We start from the raw sequence: 12,006 nt of genomic DNA on the forward strand, positions 1-12,006 counted from the left end.
TCCTCAGAGCATGTGCAGACCAGCTGAGCTGGTGTGTTTACAGACATATTCAATCTCTCCCTATCCCAGTCTGCTGTCCCCACATGCTTCAAGATGTCCACCATTGTTCCTGTACCCAATAAGGCAAATGTAATTTAACTAAATGACTACCGCCCCGTACACTCACTTCTGTCATCATGAAGTGCTTTGAGAGACTAGTCAAGGACCATATCACCTCCACCCTACCTGACACCCTAGAGCTGGGGATGCCAACAATGATGAGACAGCCTACAGGGAGGTGAGGGCTCTGGGAGTATCCTCAATATTCTTAATTCCATTGCTGTGAAATTGTTAGATATTACTGCAGGGTTGGAGCTAGGAACATCTGCTAAACACATGTAACCAATAACATTTTATGTTGAACTCCCCAAATACAGGTGTGCCAAGCTTGTAGCTTCATACCCAAGAAGACTCTAGGCTGTAATCGCTGCCAAAGGTGCTTCAACAAAGTACTGAGTAACGGGGTCTGAATACTTATCTAAATGTGATCATTTTTTATTGATTTATTTAAAACATTTAAGCCTTTCTTTGCTTTGTCATTATGGGGTAGTGTGTCGATTGAGGGGGAAAAAACAATTGTATCCATTTTAAAATAAGACTTTAACGTAACAAAATGTTTTAAAGAAGTCTGAATACTTTCCAATGTAACCCATCAGACCYCATCAATGTATCTTTTATCTGCAAGTCCAATCCTCATATTTAGCTTCACAATTAAGTGTTTTACCATGTCCTTTTCTGTAATGCTTCCACTGTTTGGATCAGCTTTTCATTGCTTTTAAGAGCTTGTTAAATCATACAGAAAAATAAATGGAACAACCCAGAAGTCTGGAGCTCAAACAATATTTCTAAAAGGGGCTAGAAGTCCAAAACACACTGCCGTTACTGCCGTTACAGCGGGACTGTAGGAGGTAAGACACTCGGCTGAGGTGGCAGGCAACACACAGGGCTGTACTAACAGCAACACAAGCAGTACAAATAGACTCCGGTGTTTCAGCTCCAGAATGATTTTTATTGTGGTAGATGTTCGGCGTCCAGGTCAAACTGTACACAACAGTGACAGTCTGATCCTCCAGTAACAGTCTACTGCTCTTTCAGCTCCTTCAGTCTCCTGATGGCCGACTTCACTGTGACTGCAGACGTCGTGCTGGAACASAGGAACAATGATTTCTTACAGAGACCGAACACAGAGGGTGGTTTAGCACATACAGTGGAAACATACCAAACTCACACCAAGGACCAGGCAGTTTCCCCAGACGCAGGTTAAGTCTAGTCCTGAACCAAGAAGGCCCTTTCCATGAAGAATCTCCATTAAAGTGCTTTTTAGACTAGGCTTATATCTGTGTCTGGTAAACCAGTGGCGCAATGCAACTGGTGTATGATTTTTTGAACCTTGTGTTTTAGGTCAATTGTCCTGCTGAAAAGTGACTTCTTCCTCTAGGATTTTGCCCTGTGCTTAGTTTTTGTAACCTGAAACTCAATTACAAGGATAAACTCATTAACATGAATGGCAGCCACTACTAATGCTTGTAAATATGGAGAGTGGTAGTCAGTGCCCAAACAGAGCACTTTGTATTCCTGGGTAAAACTTGATTCTTGCAGTAATTTTTTATTGCAAACTGGGACGAATGTTTTCAACCCTCCGAACAAGGAAAAGTCAAGGTACCATGACGCTGTGAATGTATTTTCCAACTCTCCAAGATGAATGTTTTTTCAGACATGGGCCCTCCAAGAGTGAATGAAATGTACGTTACTCCGTGGACGGAATACTGATGGTGCAGACTTTAGTTCCAGCCGTGCTGTAACAACCATGAGGAGAAGGAAAGCCACTAAACTATTGACATGTAGCCCTTTGCTCATTTCCACCACAGGACAGATCAATACAAGTGCTAGCAGGCTAATTCCAGCCTGGAGGGAAATCACCATCATACCAGAGATGCTACCAGCTAATTCCAGCCCGAGGGGAAATCACCATCATACCAGAGTCACCACCTAATTCCAGCCGGAGGGAAAAATCGCCATCATCCCAGAGATGCTACCAGCTAATTCCAGCCCCGGAGGGAAAAATCACCATCATACCAGAGATCTACCGGCTAACATTCCAGCCCGGAGGGAAAAATCACCATCATATCCAGAGAGATGCTACCAGCTAATTCCAGTCTGGAGGGGAATCACCATCACTACAGAGATGCTACAAGCTAATTCCAGTCTGGAGGGGAAATCACCATCATACAAGAGATGCTAGCGGCTAATTCCAGCCTGGAGGGAAACCATCATACCAGAGTATGCCCGCTAATTCCAGCTGGAGAAAATCACCAATCATAACCAGAGATGCTACCGGCTAATTCCCGCCTGGAGGAGGAATCACCATCATACCGAAGATGCTACCGGCTAATTCCAGCTGGAGGAAAAATCAACCATCATACCAGAGATGCCTTACCAGCCTAATTCCAGCCTGGAGGGAAAATCCCCATCATACCAGAAGATGCTACCAGCTAATTCCAGGTCTGGAGGGAAATCACCATCATACAGAGATGCTACCGGCTATTCCAGCCTGGAGGGGAAATCACCATCATACGCAGAGATGCTACCAGCTAGACAGTTCAAGCTGGAGGGGGAAAATCACCATCACATACCCGAGAATGCTGCTACCATCAGTGCTACGATTTCAAGCCAGTAAGAAATTGCATAGTTCTAAAGATGTACATACATTAGGCTGTAGATATAATTACCTTCCTGCCCGGCTAATTCCAGTCCTGGAGGGAAAAATCACATCATACCAGAGATGCTACCCAGCTAATTCCAGCCTGGAGGGAAAATCACCATCATACCAGAGATCCTACCATAATTCCAGCCTGGAGGAAATCACCATCATACCAGAGATGCTACCAGCTAATTCCAGCCCGGAGGGAAAATCGCCATCATACCAGAGATGCTACCAGCTAATTCCAGCCGAGGGAAAAATCACCATCATACCAGAGATGCTACCGGCTAATTCCAGCCCGGAGGGAAAAAATCACCATCATACCAGAGATGCTACAGCTAATTCCAGCCCGGAGGAAAAATCACATCATACCAGAGATGCCACGGCTAATTTCCAGCCCGGAGGGAAAAATACCATCATAACCAGAGATGCTACAGCTAATTCCAGCCCGGAGGGAAAAATCACCATCATACAGAGATGGCTACCGGCTAATTCCAGCCCGGAGGGAAAATCACCAATCATACAGAGATGCTACCAGCTAATTCCAGTCTGGAGGGAAATCACCATCATACCAGAAGATGCTACCAGCTAATTCCAGTCTGGAGGGGATCACATCATACCAGAATGCTACCACTAATTCCAGTCTGGAGGGAAAATCCCATCTACCAGAGATGCACCGCTAATTCCAGTCTGGAGGGAAAAATCACCACATATCCAGAGATGCTACCCGGGCTAATTCCAGTTGGAGGGAAAAATCACCATCATACCAGAGATGCTACCAGCTAATTCCTAGTCTGGAGGGAAAAATCACCATCATACCCAGAGATGCTACCAGCTAATTCCAGCCTGGAGGGAAATCACCATCATACCAGAAGATGCTACCCGGGCTAATTCCAGTCTGGAGGGGAAATCACCATCATACCGAGATGCCTACCGGTAATTCCAGTCTGGAGGGGAAATCACCATCATTACCAGAGCATGCTACCACTTAATTCGCAGTCTGGAGGGAAATCACCATCATACCAGAGATGCTACCAGCTAATTCGCGTCTGGAGGGGAAATCACCTCACATATTCTAGAATCCACATAAAGAACCAATCAGACTTGTTGTGGAGCAAAATCAGCATGTGATGACATAGTGATGACATAGTGATGACATAGTGATGACATAGTGCACAACATCTACTGTTTCATTTTGACGTACCGAATAAATATCTAAACTTAAGTGTTTCACCGCTTATTTTTTTAAGCAAAAACTTGTGTTAAAATAGCCTATTCCAGCCAACAGCAGGCAGATACAGTGCAGGTAGGCTAGTCTACATGAGATCATTATAGATAGACAGAATATTTGTATTTGTCAAATGGCAGTCAAGCATAGATCATCATTTCACCAGAATAAGGAAAAGGAGCATTAAGTTSATGACCTTTCACCACCCTGTGAAGTTCATAACTTATTTCATCTGTAGCCTAATAAACTGCATGCTTTCCCGTGTCGTAGTAGTAGGACCACACACCATATCATCACGTGACTCCAAGTTTACTTCGATATGATGGGTATCATATCAATATTTGGCAAACTGCCTTTTCTCGCATAATTCATTTTACCGACAGAAAAAGATACCATGTCAAACGAACAAATTGTCGCATTTATAAAATTGTACTAAAACTTCCTGTTTCCATCACAGCTGTCGAGATTTTTTTTTTTTTTTTACCTCACATAAAAACTGTGGATAGAAACGTGGTTACAGACCCCTCGTCTAATCTGAGGGGGAGATTCAAGCAGGGGATAGATGGAGAAGGTACCCACACACAGTCTAGAAACACAGTTTTACTTACTTGTATGTCCAGGCGCCTCCAGCAACAGTCTTCATGCAGGACCCACAGTGCCAGATACCAACAGCCCTCCTCTTCATCTTGGTCTGAAGATTAAACACAAGTAACGTCAGTTCAATACTGGTATTAACCTCTAACAGTCTAAGCCGTTGGGGGGGGGGGGTTCTACCTAGCTAACATTTGGAATTGTTTTAAGATGGTGTTAGGAACACTAGTGAAGCTTAACCAAGTTTAATTCTCCCCAGAGGGTCGACACAGCTGTATTCAGACATGTCTTCCCCCGTGGTGGTATTCAGACAGACATGGCTTTCCCCCTGTGGCATTCAGACAGACATGCTTCCCGTGTGGTATTCAGATCAACACATGGCTTCCCCCGTCGTGGCATTCAGACAGACATGGCTTCCCCGTGGTGGCATTCAGACAGACAGTCTTCGCCCCGTGGTGGCATTCAGACAGACATGTCTTCCCCCCGTGGTGGCATTCAGACAGACATGTCTTCCCCCGTGGTGCATTCAGACAGACATGTTTCCCCCGTGGTGGGATTCAGACAGACATGGCTTCCCCGTGGTGGCATCAGACAGACATGGCTTCCCCGTGGTGGCATTCAGACAACATGCTTTCCCCGTGGTGGTATTCCAGACAGACATGTCTTCCCCGTGGTGTATTCAGACAGAACATGGCTTCCCCCGTGGTGGCATTCAGACAACATGGCTTCCCCGGTGTGGATTCAGACAGACCATGTGTTCCCCGTGGTGGCATTCAGACAGACATGTCTTCCCCGTGTGGTATTCAGACAGACATCGGCTTCCCCCGTGGTGGCATTCAGGACAGACATGGCTTCCCCGTGGTGGTTTCAGACAGACATGTCTTCCCCCGTGGTGCGTATTCAGACAGACATGGCTTCCCCCGTGGTGGTATTTCAGACAGATCTGGCTTTCCCCGTGGTGCATTCAGACAGACATGGCTTCCCCCGTGGTGGTATTCAGACAGACATGTCTCCCCCATGGTGCATTCAGACAGACATGTCTTTCCCGTGGTGGTATTCAGACAGACATGTCTTCCCCGTGGTGGCATTCAGACAGACATGGCTTCCCCGTGGTGGTATTCAGACACATGTCTTCCCCGTGGTGGTTGGACTCTCTTCCGTAGTCTAAACATATGCATTCCTTCTTGCTAAGCATGGGACCTTAGTGATATGAGCCTTCAGCGGTTTCTCCGCCGTACTGTGCACATGCGGTTGTTTTCCCTGCACTCAGCCCTCCCAAGCTTCATTATGTAACTACCCTCATGTAACTATTGTTCCTATACTTCTGAGTAAAACCATGTTCAAAGTTGACCCAGAATCCAACAACAGTCATAGGAGCTGTTTGATCAAATGTAGGACTCCTTCAGGCATCGCAAAAACAACTATTATTTGATTAATATTGAAAAAGGTTTTGAAGTGTGGTCCTATACCTTAGAGATAAAAAAAAACAATATTTCCTGAGCTTTTCTTAACACATATTTAAGCACTTATTTCCCCCCGCACAAATCTTACCTCCATACTTCTATTAATTTGTATGTGTTACCTTCAGACGAGTCCTGGGACATTGTGGGGGCGTAGAGCAAAAATAGAGAATAGTGTTGGTGAGAGTCGTCTTTCCATAGCTGGTTATATTAGTAGTAGGCCAAATCTTTTGGACGCTACAAACATTTATGGGAAATAAATACATTTGATCCGTCTCAGTCTGACTAACAGCACTCTAGCGGTCACCACAGATGTGGAAAGGCCGACCGAGGCAGAGAAAACTACATTCTGCAGTTTAACCTGACAGAGTTTGATGGGGATTGTTTTTATTATGTTACTTAGATTGACACACCAGTGGATCAACAGACTTAAGGATTAAGACGTCAGTAACCGTTCTGCAGGAACAAAACATTTTTTCGGCCGTCCGTGTGTGAATCATGTAATTTGGCATGCTGACTGTGGGTGTGTTGGACTGTACCTTGCCACAGAAGGAGCAGGTGTACTGGCTGTATGTGTTAGAGGTGTGACGTGTACCTTGCCACAGAAGGAGCAGTTATACTGGCTGTATGTGTTAGAGGTGTGGACTGTACCTTGCCACAGAAGGAGCAGGTGTACTGGGCTGTATGTGTTAGAGGTGTGGACTGTACCTTGCCACAGAAGGAAGGCAGTGTACTGGCTGTATGTGTTAGAGGTGTGGACTGTACTTGCCACAGAAGGAGCAGGTGTACTGGCTGTATGTGTTATGAGGTGTGGACTGTACCTTGCCACAGAAGGCAGATGTACTGGCTGTTATGTGTTAGAGGTGTGGACTGTACCTTGCCACAGAAGGAGCAGGTAGACTGGCTGTATGTGTTAGAGGTGTGGACTGTACCTTGCCACAGAAGGAGCAGGTGTACTGGCTGTATTGTTGAGGTGTGGACTGTACCTTGCCACAGAAGGAGCAGGTGATACTGGCTGTATGTGTTAGAGGTGTGGAGCTGTACCTTGCCACAGAAGGAGCAGGTATACTGGCTGTATGTGTTAGAGGTGTGGACTGTACCTTGCCACAGAAGGAGCAGGTGTACTGGCTGTATGTGTTAGAGGTGTGGACTGTACCTTGCCACAGAAGGAGCAGGTATACTGGCTGTATGTGTTAGAGGTGTGGCTGTACCTTGCACAGAAGGAGCAGGTTACTTGAGCTGGTTTGGGTGTGGACTGTACCTTGCCACGAAGGAGCAGGTGTACTTGGCGTGTTTGGCTGTGGGTGTGTGGACCGTACCTTGCCACAGAAGGAGCAGGTGTACTTGGCGCTGTTTGGCTGTGTGTTGGGTGTGGACCGTTACCTTGCCACAGAAGGAGCAGGTGACTTGGCGTGTTGGCTGGTGGACCGACCTTGCCACAGAAGGAGCAGGTGTACTTGGCGTGTTGGCTGTGGGTGTGTGGACCGTACCTGCCACAGAAGAGCAGGTGTACTTGGCGTGTTGGCTGGGTGTGTGGACTACCTTGCCACAGAAGGAGCAGGGCTGGTACTTGGCGTGGTGGCTGTGGGTGTGTGGACTGTACCTTGCCACAGAAGGAGCAGGTGTACTTGGCGTGTTGGCTGTGGGTGTGTGGACTGTACCTTGCCACAGAAGGAGCAGGTGTACTTGGCGTGTTGGCTGTGTGTTAGAGGTGTGGACTGTACCTTGCCACAGAAGGAGCAGGTGTACTTGGCGTGTTGGCTGATCTCAATCTTCTTCACCATCTTCCTGAGCGACGCGCCGTAACGCGTGCCGTATTTACCCACAATCCCCACCTTCTTGGTGCGCTTGGCCTGAGGAAGAGGGAGACACCAAATTAACACACAACCTAGTCAAACTAGCAACCCCAATCTTACTGTTAGCCTTTATGGTAGGAAACACCACTCGTCCCATTACATAGACAAAAACCTCAACAAACATTTAGCTAACATTGGCAGTGTTATATATGGCCGGGTTGAACCAGCCWATGACCTGTCACGTGACCGGGCCAAGCCGGAACACACCACTCAAATCTGACACCAATCTGCACTGCTCGGGTTGTCAACAAGGCAACATGATCCATCATTCAAACTGGAAAGGCAAATACAGCGTTTTAAATCAAAAGAAATCAATTTTGCATGTGAAAATACTGAATTCTACTCATTACACCACGTGATAACCTACATCACTTGTTTTGAGCAGACTTCRCCTTCAGCCTGAAAGGGGCATGCCCGAGAGACAGCTCGGTTCCTAAACGAATGCAATCCCTTTCCACCCAGTGCTAACACCTTTTACCCAGGCCAAGTTAATAGAATCCCCTCAATAACTAGCAAGGGAATGACCTCAACCAGCATTCTCAAACAATACACGGTCAAATTTGGCAAGCAAACTACCCAAATCTAGCTAAACATGCACTAGTTAGCTTACTACGCCGTTGATTTCTTGGCATATANAGTTAGCTTACTACGCCGTTGATTTCTTGGCATATAGATAACATGGTGGATATAACTAACGTCTGCTCTACCATCACACTCGAGAATACTGTTAGTTACATTTGTGAATCATTAGAGAACGTTAATAAGTTAGCATTAGYCTAGCTGGCACAGATGACTGCCGGCGAGGACACACCGTGACTAGTAACTAGCCTTTACAGATAGTTAAAGCAACTACCGTAGCTATTGACATAACCAAGCATGGTTTATGGTTGCTGCAGATAACGTTACAAAAACCACAAACACATATCTGTAACTAGCTTGCTAACGGGACCCAATTTTAAGCACTCGGTGCCGGCCAGAGGCCTTGACGCAAAACCGAGTGACATACACATACTGGGCGGCCATTTCTATGACTACCAGGTATGCGAACAGTAAAAACATGTATTTTGGCCATTCCCTTTCAAAAATATCTGCAATAACTTTTGGAGCTAATGGCGAATTATATAAACGGCCCATCAGATAAATTGTTATTCCATCATTCGCKTTGGATTAGTTAGATGGGTGTGGATTAGGAAAGGGACATTTTTGTCTCACCATTGTAGTTCTGGAGACGTAGGTCCAAAAAGGAAGCGCACAGGACGCAGGCGCAATTTACCCCTGTGGAATGTATTGCATTGTGGGATGTTGGCGCTGTTGCCTCTTCCCCTCTCACCAACGCTTCCACTGCTAGAGGTGCACGACTCCAGGATTTTTGGAGTCGACTCCAACTCCTATGATTGGAGTCGAAAGGAGTCGATTCTTGCTCGACTCCCAAAACACACTGAAACGGATGCGCACACACGTACACCATCTCATTATTGCAGTCCTACTAGTAAGACTACATTTGCGTTCTATAAAATGACTATTTTGTTTGAATATGGAAGTTGATGTGTAGGAACTAGAATATTTCAGTGATATTTCTGCTGTGTGCAGACTTGACGGATCCCATGGGATGATGCTGTGCACTCTATTCTGATAAACCTATTGTTTGCCATGTTATAGCCCTAGTTGGACTACTAGAGACGTTGGTTATGTAATTATTATCCAAGCATGTGCCTTATTCCAGAGGATGATACACACAGGATTCGTTTTTCCAAACTGCCCCCTGTAATCATTTTTTTGACTTTTTAGGATGATGTCGCTCCGGGAACAGGGTTGGAGTTTAAACCTACAGAAGGGTGTCTCTCCAGGAACAGGAGAGACACTCCAACCCTGTTCCTGGAGCGACATCATCCTGTAGGTTTTCACTCCAACCCTGTTCCTGGAGAGCGACATCCTCCTGTAGGTTTTCACTCCAACCCTGATCTAGCGCATCTGATTAATAATTAGCCGGTTGATAAACTGAATCAGGTTAGTTACAACTGGGGTTGGTGCAGAAACCTACAGGAAGGTTGGTAGCTGTCCAGGAACAGGGTTGGAGAGCCCTGACCTAGGACATCATCAGCCAGCCATGGACTTCACTGTTGTCCACTCATCGTTGTCAATAAAACTGTACTCGATTTACTTTTTTCATCTTCAAACAACACATCTGCTGCGCGCAAGCATCTTGGGAAGTGATGTTTTATAGAATCCCGCCTTCTGATTGGTCTAAACTAAAACGACGAACTTTGACTCAACACGTGGTTTAAAAACTTGCAGGCTGGCCCGCGGAAATCTGTCAGAGATCTTTCAAGCTGCGCGCACTTTGTAGACGTTTTTAACTTGACTTAGTGTAGTAGCTAATATTTGTCTTTTTCTTATAATTGTGTCTTCTACAAACGTGCACTATAACGTTAGTTAAAACAGCAGTCAGGCAAGTCCCTGCTTTTCGTGGCATATTGTTTCATTAGCTAGCCAACGATAGCGCATGTTTCTGTGTAATATTTCCGCGTTCAAAACATCTGGGAACTCGGAAATCTCCGACTTCAGTGCGTTCAAGACAACTCTTCATCCAACGCAGAATGCCTCATGGTGATTTCAAGACAACTGGGAACTCGGAGAAATACGAGGTCAAATCATGACGCCAGTGATCTTCAGGTCGGAGCTCTAGAAAGAGGCCCGAGGTTTCCGAGTTGGATGACCGTTCAAAATTACTTTTCTGTCGGAGGTTTTTTTTTTCTTTTCAAAGTTCCCAGTTGTCTGGAATGCACTGAAGTCGGAGATTTACAAGTTCCCATTTCCAAGTTTCCAGTTGTTTTGAACGCAGCATCAATTCAAGAGCTCCGAGTTCCCGGTTGTCTTAAACACTATGAGTGTTGTAGGTAGTAGTAGTGATGATGAGCATGACAGTGTGTTTGAAGCGGTGTGGTGATGAACGTGTGTTTCTGTGCAGTATGAGTATATTGGAGGTGAGGTTTGTGGGCGACGGAGATGCACTGGAACACATAGTGGACAAACGAGAAGGTAGGAGTCAGACCACACACACCATCACAAAGACCACACACACACCATCACAAAGACCACACACACACCATCACAAAGACCCACACACACACACCATCACAAAGACCCACACACACACCATCACAAAGACCCACACACACACCATCACAAAGACCCACACACACGTACTGCTGACTGACTGACTGATTTGTTGGTTTTGCTGTGTGTGTAGATGTGCAGTGCAGCAGTATGCAGAGGTTGGTGACTCTGAGGAGTGAAGTGGAGAGGAGCGGTAGAGAGGAGGAGGCAGACCTTAGTGAGCTGAACTATGTCCAGGCCCTCGGAACAGACGGTGTGTGTTTTTGTCTCGGTCGGACGGTCTGTCATGACGAACAGCCCTACTGACTGCATATGTGTGTCCTGTCTGACTGTGTGTCCTGTCTGACTGTGTGTCCTGTCTGACTGTGTCCTGCCTGACTGTCTGACTGTGTGTGTGTGTGTGTGGGGAGACTGTCTGACTGTGTGTCCTGTTAGACTGTCTGACTGTGTGTGACTGTGTGGGGAGAGACTGTCTGACTGTGTGTGTGACTGTGTGTGGGGAGAGACTGTCTGACTGTGTGTGGGGAGAGACTGTGTGACTGTGTGGGGAGACTCTGACTGTGTCCTGTCTAACTGTCCTGTCTGAAGAGGGGGAGGAGTGTGCAGCAGCAGGAGGAGGGGCATCAGTGTTCCCCTTTCAGACGGTCAAACGCACCAACAGGATGGCCCAGATGGGTAAGTCTCTCCAAACGTTATCTATAATATTGACAACATAGTTGAGTCACTGCTCTAACAGGAATCACATGTCCTCAAAGATGGAAGCCAGGTGAGATCAGGTGATATTTTTGTGAACTGTAATTCCGTGTAGTATATTTTTGTTCGTGTATTTTGTGTGAACTGTAATTCGTGTGTATATTTTTGTTCGTGTATTTTTGTGAACTGTAATTCCGTGTAGTATATTTTTGTTCCGTGTATTTTTGTGAACTGTAATTCGTGTAGTATATTTTTTGTTCCGTGTATTTTTGTGAACTGTAATTCCGTGTAGTATATTTTTGTGAACGTAATTCGTTGTAG

The 12,006-nt window shown here is 46.0% G+C and overlaps 2 protein-coding genes across 2 annotated transcripts; one reads left to right on the forward strand and one right to left on the reverse strand.

The window, feature by feature from the left end:
• Positions 1-922: 922 nt before the first annotated feature.
• LOC112077269 (large ribosomal subunit protein eL43) lies at positions 923-9,195 on the reverse strand. Its single transcript, XM_024143813.2, has 4 exons — positions 9,088-9,195; positions 7,744-7,872; positions 4,577-4,659; positions 923-1,183 (listed from the first exon to the last, which is right to left on the reverse strand). Exons 1-4 carry the CDS (start codon positions 9,088-9,090, stop codon positions 1,120-1,122), a joined length of 279 nt encoding a protein of 92 aa, XP_023999581.1. The 5' UTR covers positions 9,091-9,195; the 3' UTR covers positions 923-1,119.
• A 944-nt stretch (positions 9,196-10,139) lies between these two features.
• orc2 (origin recognition complex, subunit 2) lies at positions 10,140-11,723 on the forward strand. The gene is made up of 4 exons (XM_024143811.2): positions 10,140-10,324; positions 10,844-10,914; positions 11,126-11,245; positions 11,581-11,723. The coding sequence occupies exons 2-4, from the start codon at positions 10,845-10,847 to the stop codon at positions 11,706-11,708; spliced, it is 318 nt and encodes a 105-aa protein (XP_023999579.2). The 5' UTR covers positions 10,140-10,324; position 10,844; the 3' UTR covers positions 11,709-11,723.
• The last annotated feature ends 283 nt before the right edge of the window (positions 11,724-12,006 follow it).

Source organism: Salvelinus sp. IW2-2015, unplaced genomic scaffold (genome assembly GCF_002910315.2).
Source record: "Salvelinus sp. IW2-2015 unplaced genomic scaffold, ASM291031v2 Un_scaffold4423, whole genome shotgun sequence".
In the NCBI taxonomy this organism is placed as follows: domain Eukaryota; kingdom Metazoa; phylum Chordata; class Actinopteri; order Salmoniformes; family Salmonidae; genus Salvelinus; species Salvelinus sp. IW2-2015.

What these genes read in the sequence shown, in the direction of transcription:
- LOC112077269 (XM_024143813.2), bottom strand. An exon ending in CCTGCTCCTTCTGTGGCAAG is followed by an intron (nt 4,660 to 7,743) that starts GTACAGTCCACA and finishes TTTAATCTTCAG; the next exon opens with ACCAAGATGAAGAGGAGGGC.
- orc2 (XM_024143811.2), top strand. Translation starts at nt 10,845, where the DNA reads ATGAGTATATTGGAGGTGAGGTTTGTGGGCGACGGAGATGCACTGGAA. An exon ending in CATAGTGGACAAACGAGAAG is followed by an intron (nt 10,915 to 11,125) that starts GTAGGAGTCAGA and finishes CTGTGTGTGTAG; the next exon opens with ATGTGCAGTGCAGCAGTATG. An exon ending in CCAGGCCCTCGGAACAGACG is followed by an intron (nt 11,246 to 11,580) that starts GTGTGTGTTTTT and finishes TCCTGTCTGAAG; the next exon opens with AGGGGGAGGAGTGTGCAGCA.